Source organism: Sphaeramia orbicularis, chromosome 24 (genome assembly GCF_902148855.1).
Source record: "Sphaeramia orbicularis chromosome 24, fSphaOr1.1, whole genome shotgun sequence".
In the NCBI taxonomy this organism is placed as follows: Eukaryota; Metazoa; Chordata; class Actinopteri; order Kurtiformes; family Apogonidae; genus Sphaeramia; species Sphaeramia orbicularis.
Window position 1 is genome coordinate 49,637,259 of NC_043979.1, and position 24,805 is coordinate 49,662,063.

The following is a 24,805-nucleotide window of genomic DNA, read 5'->3' on the forward strand; positions in this document are numbered from 1 at the left end:
TTGCTCTATTCTTATTTTATGACATAATATTTATTTTTTTATTATTATTCATATTGTTGCACTGACTGGTATAGCACAATGACAATAAAGGCTATTCTATTCTATTCTATTCTATTCTATTCTATTCTATTCTATTCTATTCTACACAATGCTGTATGATCCTGTCATTTATATTAATTGTTATTAATAATCACAGAGCAATGGTTGTTCAACTTTTTACAGTGGAGTACCCCCAGAAACAGACTTTTTACAGCAGAGTACCCCTGAAATAGACTTTTTATAGCGGAGTACCCCTGAAATAGACTTTTTATAGCGGAGTACCCCTGAAATAGACTTTTTACAGCAGAGTACCCCTGAAATAGACTTTTTATAGCGGAGTACCCCTGAAATAGACTTTTTATAGCGGAGTACCCCTGAAATAGACTTTTTTACAGCAGAGTACCCCCTGAAATAGACTTTTTATAGCGGAGTACCTCTGAAATAGACTTTTTTACAGCAGAGTACCCCCTGAAATAGACTTTTTATAGCGGAGTACCCCTGAAATAGACTTTTTTACAGCAGAGTACCCCCTGAAATAGACTTTTTATAGCGGAGTACCCCTGAAATAGACTTTTTTACAGCAGAGTACCCCCTGAAATAGACTTTTTATAGCGGAGTACCCCTGAAATAGACTTTTTACAGCGGAGTACCCCTGAAATAGACTTTTTACAGTGGAGTACCCCCTGAAATAGACTTTTTATTGCGGAGTACCCCTGAAATAAACTTTTTACAGCGGAGTACCCCCTGAAATAGACTTTTTATAGCGGAGTACCCCTGAAATAGACTTTTTATAGCGGAGTACCCCTGAAATAGACTTTTTTACAGCAGAGTACCCCCTGAAATAGACTTTTTATAGCGGAGTACCTCTGAAATAGACTTTTTTACAGCAGAGTACCCCCTGAAATAGACTTTTTATAGCGGAGTACCCCTGAAATAGACTTTTTTACAGCAGAGTACCCCCTGAAATAGACTTTTTATAGCGGAGTACCCCTGAAATAGACTTTTTTACAGCAGAGTACCCCCTGAAATAGACTTTTTATAGCGGAGTACCCCTGAAATAGACTTTTTACAGCGGAGTACCCCTGAAATAGACTTTTTACAGCAGAGTACCCCCTGAAATAGACTTTTTATGGCAGAGTACCACTGAAATAGACTTTTTACAGTGGAGTACCCCTGAAATAAACTTTTTACAGCGGAGTACCCCCTGAAATAGATGTTTTTTCATCCAGTACCCCCAACTCTCGCTTCAGTATTTTTGCTTGAAAAAAATTAGTCCAACTGTGTTCGTGTGCCAAAGGTGTCTGTTTATATTTATAAAACTTTGTAAACAAACTACATATATTTAACTGTAATGTGTCAAAAATAACACATTTTTTAAAGTAAATTTTGTACAAAACATAAACTGAAAAGTGTCCTCTGTCACTGATAAGAAAAATAAATAAATTGGTCATTAATTACTAAATGAACCTTTCATCAACATAAAATAATTCCTCATTTACTCAAATAAACTCATTTTGAATCATAGAAAATATAAATGTTCTTCAAATGTTCCCAAAGCTTCAACAAGATGATTGACAACAAAACTATCCTATCAGTAACTGTGTTTCAGATTTCAGCATGAATTCTCTGTATTTATTTTGTATTCGTTACATGATGATTTATCGAATGCATTTTTACTTCAACATTTCCAGGACCCTCTGGGCTCCTTCCAGGTACCCCAGGGGTACGGGTACCCCACTGTGGGAACCCCTGGACTAAAGGAACGAACATTAGTGACAGATGACCCTCCAGAAAACATCCAGCATGTCCGAAGCTCCAGCTGAATTCCAGATGATTAGAAGGTCAGACTTCCTGTGGACCTTCAGAATAAGAGCAGGAGCTCCACCAGCAGTTCTACCATAAAAGCCCAGGGACGGGTCTGGACCGGACCCACTCTGGTCCCACAGCCACACCCACAGCCACACCCACAGCCACAGCCACAGCCACACCACACCCACAGCCACACCCACCCCACAGCCACAGCCACACCCACAGCCACAGCCACAGCCACACCACACCCACAGCCACACCACACCCACAGCCACCGCCACACCACACCCACAGCCACAGCCACACCCACACCACACCCACACCCACAGCCACACCCCACAGCCACAGCCACACCCCACCCACACCCACAGCCACAGCCACAGCCACACCACACCCACACCCACACCCACAGCCACAGCCACAGCCACACCCACAGCCACACCCACAGCCACACCCACAGCCACACCCACAGCCACAGCCACAGCCCACGCCACACCCACAGCCACACCCACACCCACAGCCACACCCACAGCCACAGCCACACCCACAGCCACACCCCAGCCACAGCCACACCCACACCCACAGCCACAGCCACACCCACAGCCACACCACAGCCACACCACACCACAGCCACACCCACACCCACAGCCACAGCCACACCACAGCCACACCACAGCCACCCACACCACAGCCACAGCCACACCACCCACAGCCACACCCACAGCCACAGCCACACCACAGCCACACCACACCACAGCCACACCACAGCCACAGCCCACCACACCACACACAGCCACACCCACAGCCACACTCACAGCCACACCCACACCACACCCACACCACAGCCACAGCCACACCACACCCACAGCCACACACAGCCCCACCACAGACAGCCACACACACCCACCCACAGCCACACCCACACACACCCACACCACAGCCACACCCACAGCCACACCCACAGCCACACCCACACCACACCCACACCACAGCCACACCACAGCCACACCCACACCACACCACAGCCACAGCCACAGCCACACCCACAGCCACAGCCACACCACACCCACACCACAGCCACACACAGCCACACACAGCCACACCCACAGCCACAGCCACAGCCACACCCACACCACACCCACACCACACCACAGCCACACCACAGCCACAGCCACACCCACACCACAGCCTCACCCACACCACACCACACCCACACCCAGCCACACCCACAGCCCAGCCACAGCCACACCCACACCACACCCACACCACAGCCACACACAGCCACACCACAGCCACACCCACAGCCACACCCACAGCCACACCCCAGCCACAGCCACAGCCACCCCACACCACACCCACACCACCACAGCCACACCACAGCCACACCCACAGCCACAGCCACAGCCACACCCACAGCCACAGCCCACCCACACCACACCACACCCACAGCCACACCACAGCCACAGCCACAGCCACACCACACCACAGCCTCACCCACACCACACCCACCCACACCACAGCCACACCCACAGCCACAGCCACAGCCACACCCACACCACACCCACACCACACCCACAGCCACACCACACCACACCCACAGCCACACCCACAGCCACACCCACAGCCACAGCCACACCCACACCACACCCACACCACACCCACAGCCACACCACAGCCACAGCCACAGCCACACCCACACCACAGCCTCACCCACACCACAGCCACACCCACACCACAGCCACACCACACCCACACCACAGCCACAGCCACACCACAGCCACAGCCACAGCCACACCCACACCACAGCCACACCCACAGCCACACCCACACCACAGCCACACCCACACCACAGCCACAGCCACACCCACACCACAGCCACAGCCACAGCCACACCCACACCACAGCCACACCCACACCACAGCCACACCCACACCACAGCCACAGCCACACCCACACCACAGCCACAGCCACAGCCACGGGTCCACAGGACGGAAAAGGAGTTCTGAGAAAAACGCCTTCTCAGAATTCTGAGAATTTTGTTCTGAGAATCTAAAAATGAAAGATTAGACCTGAAGTGTTTACACTGACCCAGTCCTGTGTGTGTGTGTGTGTGTGTGTGTGTGAGTGAGTGTGTGTGTTCCACTGAAGACTCTCTCTCTCTCTCTCTCTCTCTCTCTCTCTCTCTCTCTCTCTCTCTCTCTCTCTCTCTGCCCCCCCCCCCCCCCCCCCCAGGGCTTTTATTGTGAAGGGGCCCAGCTCCGTGTTGCGGTATTCCGGTAACTCTTTGCGCACTTGCCGCAGTAGTTCCAGTCAGAGCTTCAGTGATCCGCCGATGAGCACCGCCGCCGTCTGAGGAGGGTCATGGAATAGACATGGCCCACAACAGAAGCTATTTCCTCGAAGGTAAGCCGTGACAGGCCGCTCCGCAGCTCCGGCCGGCCCGCAGCCCGGACCCCCGGACCTCCGGCCGGGCTGGGGCCGGCTCGGGGCTCCGCACAGTCGGTCTGAAATAGGAGCCTAGGGTCGGCTAGGTGGCTAACAGCGCTGGCCGTTACAACACACGCTCACACCCAGCCTGCCGGGGGGACAGGCCGGTGACAGCGCCATATCCTCGGGCCTGGAGGGGCGGGGGGGTACGGGGCTGCCGCGGGGGCAGCTCCGGTCCGCCGGGTCTTAATGAGCGGAGCTGAACCGGAGCTAGCGCCGTTAGCCCTGATGCTAGTGGGGTTAGCCCTGATGCTAGCGGGGTTAGCCCTGGTGTTAGCGGGGTTAGCAGTGTGCGAGTGGATGTAACGGCAGCGGACACGGGCCCTCCTGTGTTTGCCGGCAGGTAGCGGCCAAAATGGGATAATAAAACACAGAAATACACCTAATGAGTGTTTATTACAAACATATAAAAGCCTTTTTTTCGGTTTGGACACACACGCAGCCCCCTCCGGCCTCTTGTTAGCTGCTAACAGGCTAACTTCACATCAGCTACATCAGTAGTAAACAAACACATTTAAAGGTTTTATTCAGTTATTGGGTCGTTTTCTGGTGTGTTCTCTGTCTCACACACTGTCTGCACGGTAAAAGTACAGACTGTGGTAAAATATGACACTGACAAATGATTTAAGATCTAAATGACGGGGTTATAGTCCCTGCTGCTTTGCTCAGGGGCACTACAGCAGGTGAATCCCATTGACACTGAAAACTCATTAATATTAATAAATAATTAGTTGAAACCTGATGACGAGATAAATCTGAAGTGATCCAGCAGTTGTTAATTTGAATAGAACTTTAAAAAAAAACCCAAAATATTCGTCATTATTATGTGACTTCAACACAAACTATTGTTTTAATGAGTTTTACTTAAATATTTTTCTACATTCATCCTTTTCAAAAGTATTAAAATGATTAAGTGTTCCATGTCAAAACCTGCAAAATTCTGTCTCCAATGGAAATTATCACAATGTTCCATAAAAGAATGAATGCAATATGATGTAAACTCCTCCTAGATGAGTGAACAGGAGTCGTTTACTGAGATGATCACAACAGTTTCAGTTCGTAAATTATGTAAAAGCTGAACATTAACCCTTAAAGACCTAAAACTATTTTTGTGGTGACTTCCAGATGTTTTCTCTACATCAAATCTTTCATATGTGATTTATCACCAGTTATTTTACTATTCTCCTCTGCATTCTTCAGTGTAAATCCTGTATTTTCTATATTTAATTCACTGATCATGTAGATGTTCACTAAAACTCAGAGTAAATTCAAACGTTATTATATTGAAACAGAGAAAACTGAAGAAAACATGACTCTTCCAGTCAAATCTATCATTAACTGAACATAAAAGTAAATGTCTACAACATTATTTTGTTCTGTTTTTATACATTTTGTTCTGAATTACTCATTTTAATTAGTATGTATTTTGTTTTTGTTCACTTTGTTGCTTATTTTTCCACATTTTGTTGCCTTTATTATTATTCCATTTCTTGAATTTTGTCAGTTTGTTGCTTGTTTTGTTCAATTACTTATTATTTTATTGATTTATTATTAGTTTTATGCATTGTATAGATCACTTTTGTTGCTTATTTTGTTGATTTTTACTTAATTTCAGTCAATTTTTGCTGATATTTTCCTGCTATTATGTACATGTATTGATGGGATTAGTGGATCAGCAGGTGTTAAACGGTTACACAGGTAGATGGTTTAGGTCTTTTTGGGTTAATGAGTACATATAACTACTTAAATTAAACTTTCTACAGTTCAGTTTTGATGAGAATGAAGGAAAATCCAACAACAAACACTTAAAGTACTGATCAAACCATCTTAACCAATATATTATACTTCATTTTTGTTGTTAATGTTTTATTTACCAAGTAAAACAGAGACAAACTGATAGGAAACGCACAAAGTAAACATTTAGTCAAGAACTGAAACTGATTATGTGAGGGAGGTCAATGACCATGACTGAATAAAATAACAAAGATAGAGCCAAGGATGGAATGTAGTGAATGAAACCCATCACATGCTGTCGGTTTAATCCTCCGACATTAAAACTAAGTCCAGACGTGAACATATGATCAACACTTTGGCTCCTGTTCACTAAGATGACTGATGAATATTTAGCCCTGCCTTTCCAGTTATAAATGGATAAATCCAGGTTTGTGAATCCCTGTTAAACCTGATCCGTGAATAGACTTAGCTGGATTGTGTTCGTGGACTGTTTTCATTCATTTTCTCCAGGATGATTAAAAAACAAATGACAACACTTTGTCTTTTACATTTTCAGTGACTATCATCATGAATTAAACCCACAGGGGTCAGATAGTCTGGATTATAGTGTGTGGATTCTGCTCTGTTTTCTCTTGTAAACCAACTAAAACAGTCCTTTTTTCAGTGTTAAAATAACAGAAGTGTATTTTTTAATCGTTGCTGTTCAGTAAAGGATGCTACATTTGTCAGATCTTTGCAGAAAATTACATCAGCAGTTCTGTTTTAAAGACTAATGATTTAGTTTCATAACATAAAATAATATCCCAAACTTGTTAAAAATGAAATAAAAGCTGATGACTTTCTGCATTGTGTGGTAAATAGACAACATCTACTAATATTTTCAAGCTGAAATGGGAGAATATTTTCATTTTTTTCTCCAGGATTTATCAGGTTTATCGTGTGTTTCATCCTTAAAATCAGTTACGATCATTTAAATGAACAACTCTACAAACAGTAGCTGTATTTAAACACATGCTGAGAACAAAACTGTGGAGAGGAAATAGTTTTTGTTGTGTCTGAACATCAGTGAAGGAGGAGTAAATCGGTCTGGTACTCAGATTACTTTATTAACCCAGAGGGAAATTATTGGATGCTATAGTTGTTCCATTCAAGTAGAATAAAAAGTAGCAGGAAAGAAATGATGAATACAGCAAAAAGACAGGGAAAAAAAGTGTGCATATATATACATACAGGGTGGGGAAGCCAAATGTACACTGAACATGTAGTTGTTTTTTCTCAGCAGACACTACGTCAATGTTTTGAGCCCAAACATATACTGATGTCATAATCATACCTAACACTATTATCCATACCTTTTCACAAACTTTTGCCCATATGAGTAATCAGGAAAGCAAACGTCAAAGAGTGTGTGATTTGCTGAATGCACTCGTCACACCAAAGGAGATTTCAAAAATAGTTGGAGTGTCCATAAAGACTGTTTATAATGGAAAGAAGAGAATGACTATGAGCAAAACTATTACCAGAAAGTCTGGAAGTGGAGGAAGCAACAAAAAACGTACTAAAGCTTTTATTAAAGCTCAGGTCCCACCTGTCCTCCTGTGTCCCACCTGTCCCCCTGTCCCAGGTCCCACCTGTCCTCCTGTGTCCCACCTGTCCCAGGTCCCACCTGTCCTCCTGTGTCCCACCTGTCCCAGGTCCCACCTGTCCTCCTGTGTCCCACCTGTCCCAGGTCCCACCTGTCCTCCTGTGTCCCACCTGTCCCCCTGTCCCAGGTCCCACCTGTCCTCCTGTGTCCCACCTGTCCCAGGTCCCACCTGTCCTCCTGTGTCCCACCTGTCCCAGGTCCCACCTGTCCTCCTGTGTCCCACCTGTCCCCCTGTCCCAGGTCCCACCTGTCCCCCTGTGTCCCACCTGTCCTCCTGTGTCCCACCTGTCCCCCTGTCCCAGGTCCCACCTGTCCTCCTGTGTCCCACCTGTCCCCCTGTCCCAGGTCCCACCTGTCCTCCTGTGTCCCACCTGTCCCAGGTCCCACCTGTCCCCCTGTGTCCCACCTGTCCCCCTGTCCCAGGTCCCACCTGTCCTCCTGTGTCCCACCTGTCCCAGGTCCCACCTGTCCCCCTGTGTCCCACCTGTCCCCCCGTCCCAGGTCCCACCTGTCCCCCTGTGTCCCACCTGTCCCCCTGTCCCAGGTCCCACCTGTCCTCCTGTGTCCCACCTGTCCCCCGTCCCAGGTCCCTCCTGTCCCCCTGTCCTGGTATCTGAAGCCTCAGTCATGCTGTTACTAGTGTGCACATGCTTCTATACTAATGCTGCGTTTCCACTGCGTGGTACCGGCTCAACTCGACTCAGCCTTTTTGCATTTCCATTACGAAAAAGGACCTGGAATCTGGTACCTGGTACTAGTTTTTTGGAATCAGGTACCTGGTCCTAGTTTTTTGGTCTCTCCTCCGCTGAGGTTCCAGGACTGGGGACCAGATCCTAAAGGTGACACTGTGTAAACACTGCAGACCTCTGATTGGTCAGAGTGGTGTGTGTGCCCCGCCCTTTTCCAGTAAATCTGTCAGTAGGTGAATCCACATGATGACAGTCTGTAAAACTACACCATGGTTTGTCCAGGAGGTTCAGACGCAAACATTCAGCAGGAGTTTGACCAGACAACAGGCAACCAGTGAGTTTATCAGCAACTGTGAGCAGAGCACACAGAAGGAACGCACCGCATCGCTATGACGACCAGGGACTGGAAAGAGGGAGGATCTGGAATGGAAAGGGTCTGGAATAGGACCTGGTACCAGGGTGGAAAGGGTCTGGAATAGGACCTGGTACCAGAGTGGAAAGGGTCTGGAATAGGACCTGGTACCAGAGTGGAACCGGTCTGGAATAGGACCTGGTACCAGAGTGGAAAGGGTCTGGAATAGGACCTGGTACCAGAGTGGAACTGGTCTGGAATAGGACGTGGTACCAGAGTGGAACTGGTCTGGAATAGGACCTGGTACCAGAGTGGAACTGGTCTGGAATAGGACCTGGTACCAGAGTGGAAAGGGTCTGAAATAGGACCTGGTACCAGAGTGGAAAGGGTCTGGAATAGGACCTGGTACCAGAGTGGAAAGGGTCTGGAATAGGACCTGGTACCAGAGTGGAAAGGGTCTGAAATAGGACCTGGTACCAGAGTGGAAAGGGTCTGGAATAGGACCTGGTACCAGAGTGGAAAGGGTCTGGAATAGGACCTGGTACCAGAGTGGAACTGGTCTGGAATAGGACGTGGTACCAGAGTGGAACTGGTCTGGAATAGGACGTGGTACCAGAGTGGAACTGGTCTGGAATAGGACCTGGTACCAGAGTGGAAAGGGTCTGAAATAGGACCTGGTACCAGAGTGGAAAGGGTCTGGAATAGGACCTGGTACCAGAGTGGAAAGGGTCTGGAATAGGACCTGGTACCAGAGTGGAACTGGTCTGGAATAGGACGTGGTACCAGAGTGGAACTGGTCTGGAATAGGACCTGGTACCAGAGTGGAACTGGTCTGGAATAGGACCTGGTACCAGAGTGGAAAGGGTCTGGAATAGGACCTGGTACCAGAGTGGAGTCGAGTCGGTTCCACGTAGTGGAAACGCGGCATAACATGATCCAGACCAAACCAGTCAACTGACAAATTTTTTGCCAGCTTTTTTAATGGGTTCGTTGTTGCAGAACTGTTATTTAGTTTAAACACAGAAACTACTGAACAGGAAGTGGTTCTCTGTGTCACCGCTGGGTCTGGACCTCTATTAAACACAGTTAGAACAGCATTTTAGAATCGTAGGTACCAACAATATATGATCTATGTAATAATTTAAACATGAGGAAATAAAAGTGTTGTGGGTTTAGACTGAAATCTGCATTTACACCTACGGTATTTTCATATACATTGTTTTATTGCAGAAATGTCCAGTTATTATTTCCCTCTTCTTTGTGTTATTTGTTCAAACTGACACAAAGATTCTAAACTATTTAGTTTTACAATAATAATAATAATAATAATAATAATAATAATAATATTGCATTTTATTTGTAACGCACTTGACATTTTTATCTAAAAACCTCAAAGTGCTACAGGCAGGGTACAATAAATACGATTAAAAGGGAAGTTAGAAAATAAAAATAGAAAGTAAATAAGACATTTAGTTTTGTTTTTTAAGTTTTGTTTCATATATGACAAAGAAAGCAACAAATTCTCACAGATGACACCATTTTTGACTCCATTCATCTGTTAATAATCAACCACTCAAATATACAAACATGCATATTGATCTGAATATACACATTAAATATACTTATTAAAACAGTTACAACAGCAGTTTGTACAATATGGAGCCTATTAGATAATAGGTTATCAATATGATAATTATATATATATATATATATATATATGTGTAAATATTGTTGTGTTGTTAAAATGCTGTGTTTCTGCTGATGAATGCACTGATCAGATTAGTTCTGTTCCAGATCCAGGTCTGTGCTTCTGGAACCTTCCTCTGATGGAAGTGCCTTTAAACTCGGGGCAGGTTTGGCGTTCAGTGAATCTGCACAAAGCGGGAATATTTCCCAACGAAGGCCGAGTCCAAGCGTAGTCATCACAGATGCATCGTCATGGCTTTTTCCGTCTCGGGCGCTGCAGGAAATCCATCTGTAGACGAAATAAACGAGTTTGTGAAGCTGCGACGGAACCTGAACGTCCCCGCAGTCAGATTATCTCAGCCGTTGTAGGGATTTATGGAGGCGGATAAAAGAGGAAAACACTGATTTGACAAAGAAGATGCTCAGACTGAACCGACACACACACAAACGCTGTGTCTACGTGAACAGACGTTTAACCCTTTGAAGACCGACGTGTCACCGGCGCCACGTTTTACATCCATGAACCGTTTATGTTATGGACAAGATCTAAACAGCATCTGTTATCTGAGATTGGGTTCTTTCTATTGGTCTGGAACACATTAGGGTAGAGGTCTGCATTGGCTGAGGGGGAGGGGTGGAATTGGGTGGGGCTTAGAGCAGCAGAATGCAGTCAGTGAGGGAGACATGGAAGATTTTTATTACGATTTGCAGCGTTTTAGTGAGGGTTTAGTGGTGTTTTCGCAGTGAATTCGTGTAAATCTATATTATAAAAGCCAAGTGGCCAGTGCGTGTGTGTGCATGTCCGGGGATTCACACAAAACCTGTAAAGAGCTGACTGCTGCAGTTTTGTATACTCGTGTATTTTTGGTCAAGGAACAGACTAGCAAAGATGGCAAGTTGATCGGACCAATATTTTGGGAGATATTAGTCATTTTGAATACAATAGACTTATAATCATGTTGCTATGGCCAGAACACTTTGGCGGTAACTGCTGGACAAATGCGGTACAGCATGCACAAATACACAATAGCAGAAAAACAACCACATCTAGAACCTGTGGATCCACACGGGTGAACATGCTAGTTGTATATAACTGTGATAGTGCTGTTTTGGAGTGTTCTACTGGTGTGTTTTGACTTCTTTTTGTTGATTTTTTTGTGTGCCTTTTTTACTGTTTTTATCTGTTTTTTTGGGGTTTATGTACCTAGTTCATTGATAGTTGTATTTTAGCTGTAAATATTATATAAAGGTAACATGGACAGAGAATGATCTAGACAAACAAATGTTTGAACATTCAGAAAATAGTTGAAAGTTTATTTCTTTAATCTCATAATGTTTCATTATGAACATTTACAGTTGTTTTTCATAATAAATATGAAAAAAAATTCAAGTTTTTTTTTTTTTTACTATAACACACTGTTTTAAGATTTATTGCGTATAATAATGATAATTAATAGACAGATCTTGAAAGTTAAATTCTTCCTGGAAAAAAGGTGCAAATGAATTGGCAAAAAAAGACATTTTCTGACACTTTTATTGTAAAAGAAACAACAACAAATGAATGTAGACAGTCTGTTAAAGGGTTAACTCCAACCTGTAGTTTCATTCATTCAGTTTAATGACAGATGCTTTAAAACAATAGAGAGAAATGACAGATTTCTGAATTTGTGACATGTACTTGAAGGCATCATCCCATTTGTCTGTGCTCGTGTGTTTTGCCATTCAGTATAATAGAGATTCCAAAGCTTACGAGGTTCATTGAATGCACCAGAGTTTATTCATCACATGACTACATTTACCTGTCAGTTGGACAAACAGCTCTGAGATTTACTCACCAAACAGAAAACAAACGTGGATCATGTGCTTTATGTGCATTTGAACACAACCCTGTTTGGAGGTGGTCTTATCCTCCAACACTAATGTTAATAAGATCACATTTTCTGACACTTTTATTGTAAAAAACCCTAAATAAATCTCGGCCTGTTATCATAGGAGTCCTTAAAAGGGATAAACTCTTGTTGGTTAAGGATATTTCTGCTGATGTCTTTATTCTCTAATTACGATAAAGGCAGAATCATCGTATATGAAGCAGTAAAACTGGTAAAGACGCTCAGGGTCTGGGTTCAAGACTGACATCTGCCTTTATTCTCATGTTATTTTCATGTCATTTCTTTTTTGCAGAAATTTCCAGTTTTTTCCTGCAGCTTAGTGTCATATTTTGTTTTCCTTCCTATATGACAAAGAAAGCATAAAATTCTCACACAATTTTTGACTCCATTCATCTGTTAATAACCAATTACTGCAGTTTTATGATCAACTCTGGTGTTTTTTTAGTGTTCATCAGCTGGACTCTGAGCAGGATGGATAATATGCATCATGTGTAAATGGTGTAGCATCAGCGCGCAGCATCACATTTATTTTTAGCACAAATTGATCTGAAAAATCTGAAATATGTCAACTTTTGTTGTCTTTGGCGTCTGTCAAGTAAAAACCTCGGCATCCGAATTGTGTTTAGTTTTTGTCTGTTGACCTGATATCCAGTCTGCGGCATTCACAGGAAACAGGAAACCGGTGATTGTGGGGAAAAAAACTCACATTTGCAGTGAGTAGGCCTAAGACATGACTAGAAATATTGTTGAGATCCGTCGGGAAGTTCTCGATAACTTTTCAGGTGTCAAATTGTTTTAAAGTCAGTCATTTTCCTGTCTACATATGGTTTAAAAGGTAGTAATCGAGTTTTTGGAAACAGTAACTGTGCTTTTTTTCGTGCTGCTGAATTTGAAAGTGTCAGAAAAACTGTGTCTAGAGTGGAGTTTAGATGAGATGGATGTAGTTTCTGTAATTTATGTCATCAGTGTTTTTCTAAAAGTGTACAACGGGATTCACCAGAGTCTATCCAGTGGAACCTCGCACTATGAGTTTAATTCATGTCAGGACCATGATCCATGTGCGAATTACTACTTTTACAGATCAATTTTCCCCATTGAATTGAATAGAATGAATCCATTCCAGCCCTCATAACCACCCAAAATTCACTCATAAACAACCCCAAAAAATATCCCAAAAACCATTAAAAAAAAAAAAAGCAACCCAAAAACTACTAAAAAATCCAACCCCAATAAAATCACCCAAAAAATAACCCCAAAATTATCCAAAAACCACCCAAAACAACCCAAAAATAACCCCAAAAACAATCCCAACCAAAAAAACAACCCTCAAAACTCAACCCCAAAACAAGTTTTCCAGTGTTTTTAAAACAGAAACAGTAGTAAACATTGTCTTGGGTGGAGTTCAGATGAGTTGGATGTAGCTTCTGTATAATTTCTCTGTCATCAGTGTTTTTCTTATTCTGAGTTAAAATGGGATTCACCAGAGTCTGTATATGATCATAAAACTTTACAAACGTGCGATCTATAAAACCTTTTGCTCAGATCTGGTTAAAATCATCTGAGTGTAGAAACCCACTCCTTCTTTATGTGATTGTGCACTTCCTGTCATGTGACACATTCTAATATTCACTGATTTAACAGTAAAAATATGGAATTATATTTGTGCCAGTTTCTTGAGCGAGCAACAATAGATTCTGAGCACACAATTAGAGATTTTGAGCACATAAAAATATATTTTGCGAGCACATCAATTATATTTCAAAAAGAAATTACCCTTGAGCAAACAAAAATCGATATTGTGCTCCATAAATGCGTTTGCATGTTAGTTTTACTCATAATGTTCTCTCACAAATTCTTTCCATGGCGCACACACAGACCGCTGCACTCACTCACTTTCCCCTTCCCTCTCTCGCTCAACCTCCCTCTCCCTGCGCGCTCAGGTTGTCGTGTCCGCACGCTCAACTTGACACACATGTTACAATTGTGCCACAAAACCAACCAATCGGAGAGCTTGCGGAAGTACACTCTGATTGGCTGTTCACTCTCCAATTAGCTCGCTAGTTACATTTACCCGAAAAAACAGCGCTCAGTGAGACAGACACGGACCGGAAGAGGAGGAATTGATTCTACACAAACTTATACAAATAAATAGATATAATGTAAACCCAGACAATGCAGTCCTAACATTACGGCACTATAGTACAAAAACTAAACAAAGTAGTGGTATGACATGAGACAATAATCATAATAATAATGAATACTGACCCAAGTTTGTGTAGAATCAATTCCTCCTCTTCCGGTCCGTGTCTGTCTCACTGAGCGCTGTTTTTTTGGGTAAATGTAACTAGCGAGCTAATTGGAGAGTGAACAGCCAATCAGAGTGTACTTCCGCAAGCTCTCCGATTGGTTGGTTTTGTGGCACAATTGTAACGTGTGTGTCAAGTTGAGCGTGCGGACACGACAACCTGAGCGCGCAGGGAGAGGGAGGTTGAGCGAGAGAGGGAGGGGGAAAGTGAGCGAGCGCAGCGGTCTGTTTGTGCGCCATGGAAAGAACTGGTGAGAGAACATTATGAGTAAAACTAACATGCAAACGCATTTATGGAGCACAATATCGATTTTTGTTTGCTCAAGCGTAATTTCTTTTTGAAATATAATTGATGTGCTCGCAAAATATATTTTTATGTGCTCAAAATCTCTAATTGTGTGCTCAGAATCTATCGTTGCTCGCTCAAGAAACTGGCACAAATATAATTCTATATAAAAACACTGAACGCTGGTCACATCAAACCAGTTTTACCTCACATCGTCTTCGACTGAACAGAAATGACCATGATTCGATCTGCGAACTGCATGTAAATCCGATCATTCATGCATGTAATCGTTGACATGAGTGTGTTTGTGTTCAGAGGAGTCGGACGTCCTTTTTTCCCATGATTCTCAGTGTTGAAGATGATCTAGTTCAGGGGTGTCAAACTCATTTTAGTTCAGGTTCCACATTCAGACCAATATGATCTAAAGTGGGTCAGAACCTCTCCAATAATAACCTATATTAGACAAATAAGACATATATAAGAAACATAAACATATATAAGACAAATAAGTGTAATTTTAACAATGTTCTGCCTCAGTTTTAGAGGTAGGCCGATATATTGTTTTTTTTGTTTTTTGTTTTGTTTTTTTTTTTTTCCAATATCGGCCTTGAAAATTTTTTTTTTATTTATTTTTTTTCAAAGCCAGTGTTTGATCAGTAGATATAAATGTTCTAAGATGTTGGATCAGGCACCTGTGTGGGCAGCACTTGAAGTTCAGTAAATGTTAAAAGAGTACTATGTGCACGTGTATTAATAATTTTATTTATACTGCTGCATAAAAATCATAATTATCAGAGTGTTTAAATTGTATTTTACGGTCAGTGTGCTTTAAAAAAAATCAGCCTTAAATATCGGCTTCAAAAATCGGCTGTAGATATTGGCCATCAGCTGACCAAATTTTAAAAAATCTGCACCGGCCTTAGAAAAACCCATATCAGTCGACCTCTACTCAGTTTATCATCATGTACAGTATAGTGGGTCTACAAATACACAAAACATTTAACAACAGACAGAATATTATTAAAATTGCAGTTTTCTGTAGATATTTCAGGTTGTTCATATTTTTGTTTGTGTTATTGGCTTTTTTTTGAGTCGATAATTTGCAAATGTAGACGTTTGCATGGAACTGAACTTTTTTTTTTAATGTTAAATCAAAGGAGAAAAATGAGGCTGTCATTATTTATAGTGGGGATGTCCCGATCCGATCTACAGGTTGGTATCGTCTGCCGATCTGGCATTTTTTAGAAGATCGGATTGGATTTAGTCACAAGATTGGGCCGATCTGCACCTGGTTCTGGGGCGGGGCTAAACAAACGTCCTGCCCCCTCCAATTAAAGTTTCTGAAGGTAGGGAAAAGGAAAATTAGCTGCACAACAGCAGGAGGTTCAGAGGAATTGGAACGTCTATAGTTTTCACTTTCACTTTAAGGTCCGGTTGTGATGCACGAGTCGGACCTGCGGGGCTTTTGTGGACTTCTTTGACCCACCCCAACCTGACTTGCGAGTAACCTGCTGATGTACGCATCACTAAGGTACGACGCAGAACGCAAAAACGATCCTAAAGTTCTTCAGAGTCAAAGGTGTCATAGTTGTTTTAGTTCAGGTTCCACATTCAGACCAAGTGGGATCTACAGTCAAAGAATAGAAGAAGAACCTACAAAGAATGACTACACATTTAAATCTAAATTTTATTGTAAATATTTGGTATCAGATCGGTATCGGATCGATATCGGCAAAACTAATCCCTAAAAAAAAAATTGGATCGGAAGCAAAAAAATCCAGATGGGGACGTCACTAATTTCTAGGTTCTTATGATAGTATTTTACTGCTCTGACCCACTTTAGCTCAAGTTGGTGTGAAGGTCGTGATCTTAAATATAATTAACATCCTTGATCGTTAATATGTTCAGTTTCATTTTTGCATTTCATGAATCAGAATCAGAATATTTTATTAATCCCATTATTGTGTTACAGTCGCTCCACTGAAGTAGCAGGAAAGAAATTATCAATAAAAACTATTATTTAAACTGTATTCAGACTAAACCACCCCCCTTAGTTCAGATTGGACCCTTTGGTGTCCGGTTTTGGGCCGTGGACCGTACGTTTGACACCCCTGAAGGCGTCGTGGTGTCCTTTGGGCGCTCTCAGCTGATGCCTGTGTGTGTTTGCACTGATGTGAGTCTGGTTTGTGATTCAAGCCCTGGATCGATCAGAGACCAGGAGGGATGGAGGGTACAAGAACAACTGGAGCTTTTCTCTTTCTGATGACAGTGAAGATGAGAGGAGACACGAGTAAGCACTTCCTCTGCTCTCTGGTCCTCAAACGCACCATCACTGCGGCGTCACGTACAGGAAGCGGCGGGCCTACGGCGGCCCGGCGGCTCCTGCGTGGACAGATTTGATCGGCTGCTGCTGTAGGGTTGGACCGATATTCAACGCACCGGCAGAAAACAAGTGTCCAATAGAAACACAGCAGTAGCACAGTCGAACAGACGGCAGCGTTTTATCCGACTTTTATTCAGCAGTTACCACGCCAACTCGGCACCAAATGTTTCTGTTCCGTTGTACGACAAATACACCTTTGACTTTTCCACATAGTCAGAATATGTTTGGTGTTTTTTTTAGCCACTCTGAGTGCCACCACTTCATGTTCATAAATAGTGTTGTCCAGTGCGGTGGAATAAGCATTTGTTAATCAATCCACCAGAGGGCGCCGCTGTTGATTAGTACACAGGTTGAACACCACAAGAAAAAGTAAAACTGACTGCATTTGACTTTCTACTGATGTTTAGAGTCAATTATTTTAGGATAAGATAAAAAAAAACAAAACAATGAAAATTATGAAGGTAGATTTGTTTCTTTATTGCTTTAACCAAAAAATTCTTCAAAAATTTCTGTACAGCACTTTGGTCCACTGCAGTTGTTTTAAAGTGCTTTACAAATAAAGTTGGATTGGATTGAAAAAATACATTTTCAATTAAAAAAAACCCTTTATTTCAATCAAAGAAAAAATTTTTTTGAGATCCAAGGAATTGAATTTGAACACTTTTTTTCTATAATTGAAAAGGTTTTTTTTCAGTTGTTTTTTTTTTTTTTTTTTTTTTTTTTTTTTTGATTGATGGATTGAAATGATATTTTTTGGGATGGAATAATTAAGACACAAATATCTTACCCCTAACATGGTCCAAATACAAAAAAGATAACTCATGTTAAAAAAAAAATTTACAATAAAAAAAATCCAAAAAATATTTTCAATAAAAAAAAAAATTCACTTCAATTTAAAAAAAACAAACATTTTCAATCATAGAAAAAAAAAGTGTTCAAATGCAATTTTTTGGATCCAGATTTTTTTTTTTTGCATTCAAACACTTTTTTTCTTTGATTAATTTTTTTTTTATTGAAGTGAAGCTTTTCCATTGAGCATATTTTTTTTGATAGAAATATTTTTTTTGGTTAAAGCAATGAAGAAACAAATTTACCTTCATAGAAAACGTCCATGTAAATATGTTAAAAGTTCAATTTTACTAAAAGTTACACAATCCAATATGGCCGCCACCCTGTGACATCACACTATGCAAATTAGATGAGTACATTTACTCCCATCGTAAACTTTGAGTTATCACCAAAATTCTTCTCATTTACAGTTTGACTGTATCTCAAAACGACGACTGTGTATTAGCACCACATCGGAAAAATAAAAGCACTTATCATGAGAATAAAGTTGTAGTTTAAAAAAAACCCTCACGATTTAACAAAAATAAAGTTGTACTTTTATGAGATTAAAGTCGTAATACTTTGGAAGTAAATTCGCAATGGTGTGATTAAAAAGTTATAATTTCTAAATTGTAAGCCTTGTTGGTAGAGTTTCTGGTTACAGCGAACACAACAAGCAAAGTGATGGTGGGCGAGGCTAATAGGCTCAGTATTTGGTGGATGGGGCTAATAGGCTCAGTATTTGGTGGATGGGGCTAATAGGCTCAGTATTTGGTGGATGGGGCTAATAGGCTCAGTATTTGGTGGATGGGGCTAATAGGCTCAGTATTTGGTGGATGGGGCTAATAGGCTCAGTATTTGGTGGATGGGGCTAATAGGCTCAGTATTTGGTGGATGGGGCTAATAGGCTCAGTATTTGGTGGGCGGGGCTAAGAGGCTCAGTATTTGGTGGATGGGGCTAATAGGCTCAGTATTTGGTGGGCGGGGCTAAGAGGCTCAGTATTTGGCATTTGTGCGTAAACCCCAAATGAAAGTCAAACCTCCCAGAATGTTCCAGTTCTACTTTATGCGGCGAATGGGTACGACTGTATTCTTGTAAATTCTGATAATTTTCCCACCTGTTTTTAAATTATGACCTTATTCTTGTAATATTATGGCTTTATTCTCGTTTTTTATGGCTTTACTCTCGTGAATTTATGACTGTTTTTGTATTCAACTTTGTTCTCATAAAATTACAGGTTTTATCTTGATATTTCAGGACTTTAATCTCGTAGTGCCAGTGTTTTTGTTTTCTTATGTGGCCCTAATACTTCGTCGAACTAAACACTTCCAAGATGCAGCTGTTTGAAATCTGGATATCAAAACGGACTATTTAAAAACAGAAAAAGCCGTGCGGTGCCTACAGGGTTAACGCTGTGTGGTTGCTTGGTCGAACCCTACAGTCCTACAGGTGCAGACAGTCGTTCAGACCAGGCCGTAGAATTTAAATCCTTCTTCAACTCATTTTTCTGGACCTGCCTTTATGTGGTGTGTCTGTTTTAAAGTTTGTAATGTTGAATATTTAGTGTGACCCTGTTGTGGTTCTTCATTTACACTGACATACAGGATGTGGTTTTCTTCCATTTTTCTGACACCATCATGTTGTGTTATTTCTGTGCTCTAACACTACCACACATTCACACTGAGGCCTGTTTGTGTGTTTGTTGTTTATCTGGTCTTTGTGTTGTTTTCTGTTTGTATTCTGCTGTTGTGCACTTTGGCTTTGTCTGGCCAAGCACACGGGAAACTCAGGTTTAAAGGTGCACAAGAAATCCACTTCTCCTCCTCCTCCTCCTCCTCCTCCTTCTTCTCCTTCTTCTCCTCCTCCTTCTCCTCCTCCCCCTCCTTCTTCTCCCCCTCCTCCTCCTCCTTCTTTGTGTTGTGTTTATGGCTGTTGTTTCTGATTTGTGCTCTGGTTGTTTCCTCTCAGTGCGACCGTGATGACCATGGAGGAGACGGACAGCCAGCAGCCCACCTCCCCTGAGGACAAAAGGGTAAACGCCCCGTCCCTCAAGGCCACGCCCCTCTCCCAGCAGCCACTGGGGTCCGGTTGGCTGTTTCTGTTAGAACTGGGTTCCCAGGAAGAGATGAATACATGAGGGTTAATTCAATAGTAATTAGAATGTGCTACAGATAAAAACTGACCATGGACAATAACACCACTGCAGGGGGGTCAAACCTGTGGACTGTGGACCAAAACCAGTCCCCACATAAGTCCAGTCTGGTCCAGGGGGGTCAAACCTGTGGACTGTGGACCAAAACCAGTCCCCACATAAGTCCAGTCTGGTCCAGGGGGGTCAAACCTGTGGACTGTGGACCAAAACCAGTCCCCACATAAGTCCAGTCTGGTCCAGGGGGGTCAAACCTGTGGACTGTGGACCAAAACCAGTCCCCACATAAGTCCAGTCTGGTCCAGGGGGGTCAAACCTGTGGACTGTGGACCAAAACCAGTCCCCACATAAGTCCAGTCTGGTCCAGGGGGGTCAAACCTGTGGACTGTGGACCAAAACCAGTCCCCACATAAGTCCTGTCCGGTCCGGTGCATGGGATGAATGTGTGAAATGGAAAAATGACAAAGAAGATTTTAACAAGAAATGATGTTAAAATCAGTTTAGTTCAGGTTCCACATTCAGACTAATATGATCTGAAGTGGATCAGAACCAGTAAAATAAGAACATATGAATAATATCAACTACAAACTGTTATCTTTGTTTTATTGTAAAAAAGTAAAATTACATGAAAATAGTTACATTTACAAACTATCATTCAACAACATGAAATATCATAAGAGAAATAAGTGTAATTTTAACATTATTTTGTTGATGTTTTATCAAATTTTTGTTCATTTTTTTGTTTTTGTTCTTTTTTTGTATTTTTTTGCTTAGTTGTTTTAATTTTGTTGTCTTTTCACATTTTTCTACACCTCATTTTTGTTATTTTGTTGTTAAAATTTTTTTTGACAATCCTTTAATTTGTGTTCACTCCGTTCACATTTCTTAATTTTTTTGTCTATACAACCATGATCAACCTGAAGTTCTTCGTATAAATCAGTGTAATTGTACTACTATTCTGCCTGTTGTTAAATGTTTTGTGTATAATTGTAGATTCACTGTCATCTGTTCATGTAAATGTGTAAATGCATCATACTCCACAGCCCTGACTCCACCGTATTTTACTGTATCTAAATATAACAGTGATATAAATCCTCCTTGTTGCTAACCTCTGCTCATATTGTTTTCTTTTTTGTCTTGGATCTGTCTTTCCAGTCCCCGTCGCTCCGACACTTCACCTCCTCCGACCCCTTGAGGACTTATGAGAACCGGCCTAACCATCACATGAGGCCTCTGAATAAGCTCGCGCCCAAAAAGCTCAGGTACCATCCGTTTGGGTTGATTCTCTCGGCTCTCATGGTGTGGTTTGGACAAATAGTCTGGTGAGGGAGACGGTTTTCCAGGCGTGGGTGGAGACCAAAATGGAGCTAAAAGCAAACACGAAGGCTACGTTCAGACAAATGTGGCCCAAAGCCGATGTTTGTGTCCATATGTGACCTGGATCTGATCTGGTAAAGACAGTCTGAACAGCACTAATCTGACCCGGACCACTGTCATATGTGGTCCTAAATCTGACCCGGACCACTGTCATATGTGGTCCTAAATCTGACCCGGACCATTGTCATATGTGGTCCTAAATCTGACCCAGACCACTGTCATATGTGGTCCTAAATCTGACCCAGACCACTGTCATATGTGGTCCTAAATCTGACCCAGACCACTGTCATATGTGGTCCTAAATCTGACCCAGACCACTGTCATATGTGGTCCTAAATCTGACCCAGACCACTGTCATATGTGGTCCTAAATCTGACCCGGACCACTGTCATATGTGGTCCTAAATCTGACCCAGACCACTGTCATATGTGGTCCTAAATCTGACCCGGACCACTGTCATATGTATCTGATATTTTCAATGTGAGTTCAGTCTGAACGTCCAGGTCACATTTATCTGGCCTTTCCGTCATTGAAATGCGTCCCAGACCTTTGACCTCTGACCCCTCCGTGCCCTCTGGGTTCAACTGGGTGTTCAGAGTCATGTGGGCGTGGTCCTGATGTTGTCGGTTTCCTGTCGGTGTCTTGCAGTGATTCTCCGATGCCCGGTAAAGCCAACTATTACATCATCAGTCCTGCACCGTCGCAGGGGATCGTCATCCAAGGACGACACTTCCAACACGCACACATGCCCTCGGCCATCAGGAAACCGGTCCAGAGGTGAGTCCACGTGGCCTGGGGGGTCACTACACCTGTGTGTGGATGACTGGAATAGAATAGAATAGAATAGAATAGAATGGACTTTATTTGCCATTTGCTCAGATACATTGCAGTATAGGTACATTGGAGTCACAGACTTCGAAGCGCTAAGAGCTTTTTCCTGGTTAAATAAAGGTTATAGTAATATAATAATCTACTGTCCTGCATGTTTTAGATCAGGGTGTCAAACATGTGGCCTGGGGCCCAAATGCGGCCCGCCAAAGGTTCCAATGCAGCCTGTGGGACGAATTTACAAAGTCAAAAATTCCACAGTCTTGAATTGAATTAAGCAAAAACAAAAAAAAAAAGCTTGAGTTAAGGAAAAAAATGTTGAATGAAGTAAAAAAAAAAAAAAATCTTCAATTAAGTAAAAAAAATGTTGAATTAAGCAAAAAAATCTTAAATTTAGCAAAAAATCTTGAATTAACAACTTCAAATGTTTGTCTTTGTTTTAGTGCAAAAAATCACATTAAATTGTGAAACTCTTTCCATTTCCAAACTCTCCTGTACCAATAAAATGTGACTAACCTGAACAAATGTGTCCAACCTGAAATGTCTGTATTAAATTCAGTCCAGTTTGAACTCTTTTCTTCCTGTTCCTCAGTGTTTAGTGTCTTTGGAGATCTGATCCAGAATGCACATGGACTAATGAGAAGTGGAGGAAGAAGACTGAGAAAATTACACTGATTTTTCATTTTTTTCAGATAATTCAAACCTTTTTCAGTTTAGTTTGTAACTGTAAATATGTAAAGGCTCAAACCTGTGCTTTATCACAGACTCATGTGGTCATCAGATCAAATGTTCTATTACATCATAGTTTAATCTTTAGATTTTGATCACAGATGTTTTAATAGTTGATGTGTGTTGATTGTTGTTGAATATGGATTTGATTAAATTAATACCGTGGGTTTTTCTGACCTGGTTTTGGGTCTCGTCTGCAGAAACGACTTCTCCTCGACACAGCAGACGGTGGAGGTGGACAGCATCGTCCTCACCTGTCCAGAAGTCCCAGGTACGACGACCAATCACGTCTCACGCTGACTCCTGATTGGTTTGAGCTGCTGATGGACGGTGGAGGACGCTCTGTCCTTCCGCCTACACTTTCTCCATCTGTTCTGTCGGACTCACTATCACATTCTGGAAACAGTTGAATGACCTGTTTATAGGTTGAATCTGACTGATGTAATGTTTGATTAATGACAAATCAGTATATCGTTATCTTCAGATCAGAACTGTGTAACTCAGACACTAATGGACAGAAGTATGTGGACACGTTGAATCCAAGTGTTTCTTTTCTAACAGGGGTCTGGGATACAAAACAGTAATGACTGTCAGAATATACTTTTATATTAGGGGATAAATATCAGTGCATTGGTTAGTTTGGGTTGAGTGGTTTTCTTTGTTTCTAAAATGCTTAAGGAAATGTTGTTCCTTTATCTTAAATCCTCTTCTTACAGCTGTAGCCGTGATGTGTCCCGATATTTTCGGCCACATATCAATATTTCGTTAAAGTTTAATGGTAGATTTTTCTTCCTCAGTCAGATGTGAAGAAAGTTAATGGTTAGATGTGGAAGAAAAATATTATTTAAGGTCAGAGCATGAAGAATATTTTTGAAATTTAGAGACAAAACATTTAAAATGATTGTCATGGATTTAAGAAATAAAGCAAACTCAACATTTAAGCTCTGTATTTAGGAGCTATTCCATGTGATAACTGGACTCTGAAGGATAAAAAAAACCTGTTGTTAACCTCCTCAGACCCAGCTGTGGGTTTTCTGTCCACATTTGGGACAAGAGTTTCACAACTTTATACAAAAAGAAAGGAAACTGTCCACCACAAAGGACATTCCATAAAAATGTGAAAAACTGCATCTGAAAAAACTGTTGCATCATGATGTGTCCAATATAGACACTGATTGAATAAAAAACAAAAAAAGCTGGTACTGCTGGCATTTCCAGGGTCTAAGGAGGTTAATGCTGTTGGCAGCAAATAAAAAGAGTATGACTAGAAAATGATTAAAGCCTGAAACACCCACAACTGAAGAATGGATGGACATGGTACAGGACATCTTCATTCTGGAGACGTGGACATTTGGTTTGAAGGGTCAAAGGGAATCTTTTTTCACTATTTGATCAAAATGGACAAAGTGTGTTAAATCTGTCATGGATGTGAATTGAATTCATTAGTTTTGTGAAAACATTTATATGATAAACATTTGTGTTTAGGTTAATGTAAACATGCACACCTTAATGTGTTTTTTCTTGTTGATGAAGTAGTGGAGTGAACTCTCTACTCCCACCTACTTTTGTTTCTTTATTTTATTTCTTAT

At 42.0% G+C, this 24,805-nt stretch overlaps 1 protein-coding gene across 4 annotated transcripts in view; it reads left to right on the forward strand.

Annotated features, from left to right (window-relative positions):
- The first annotated feature begins 4,110 nt into the window (after positions 1-4,110).
- Positions 4,111-24,805, forward strand: part of senp6a (SUMO specific peptidase 6a) — a 47,716-nt gene continuing 27,021 nt past the window's right edge. For 3 of the 4 annotated variants that reach the window (XM_030128599.1, XM_030128601.1, XM_030128600.1), the window contains exons 1-6: positions 4,111-4,251; positions 17,118-17,211; positions 20,102-20,165; positions 21,438-21,544; positions 22,308-22,436; positions 23,417-23,487. In XM_030128599.1, the coding sequence (XP_029984459.1) occupies positions 4,221-4,251; positions 17,118-17,211; positions 20,102-20,165; positions 21,438-21,544; positions 22,308-22,436; positions 23,417-23,487 (496 nt within the window). In that variant the 5' untranslated portion in view covers positions 4,111-4,220. The remainder of the gene's footprint in view (positions 4,252-17,117; positions 17,212-20,101; positions 20,166-21,437; positions 21,545-22,307; positions 22,437-23,416; positions 23,488-24,805) is intronic. The other variant, XM_030128602.1, reaches the window with a different exon arrangement.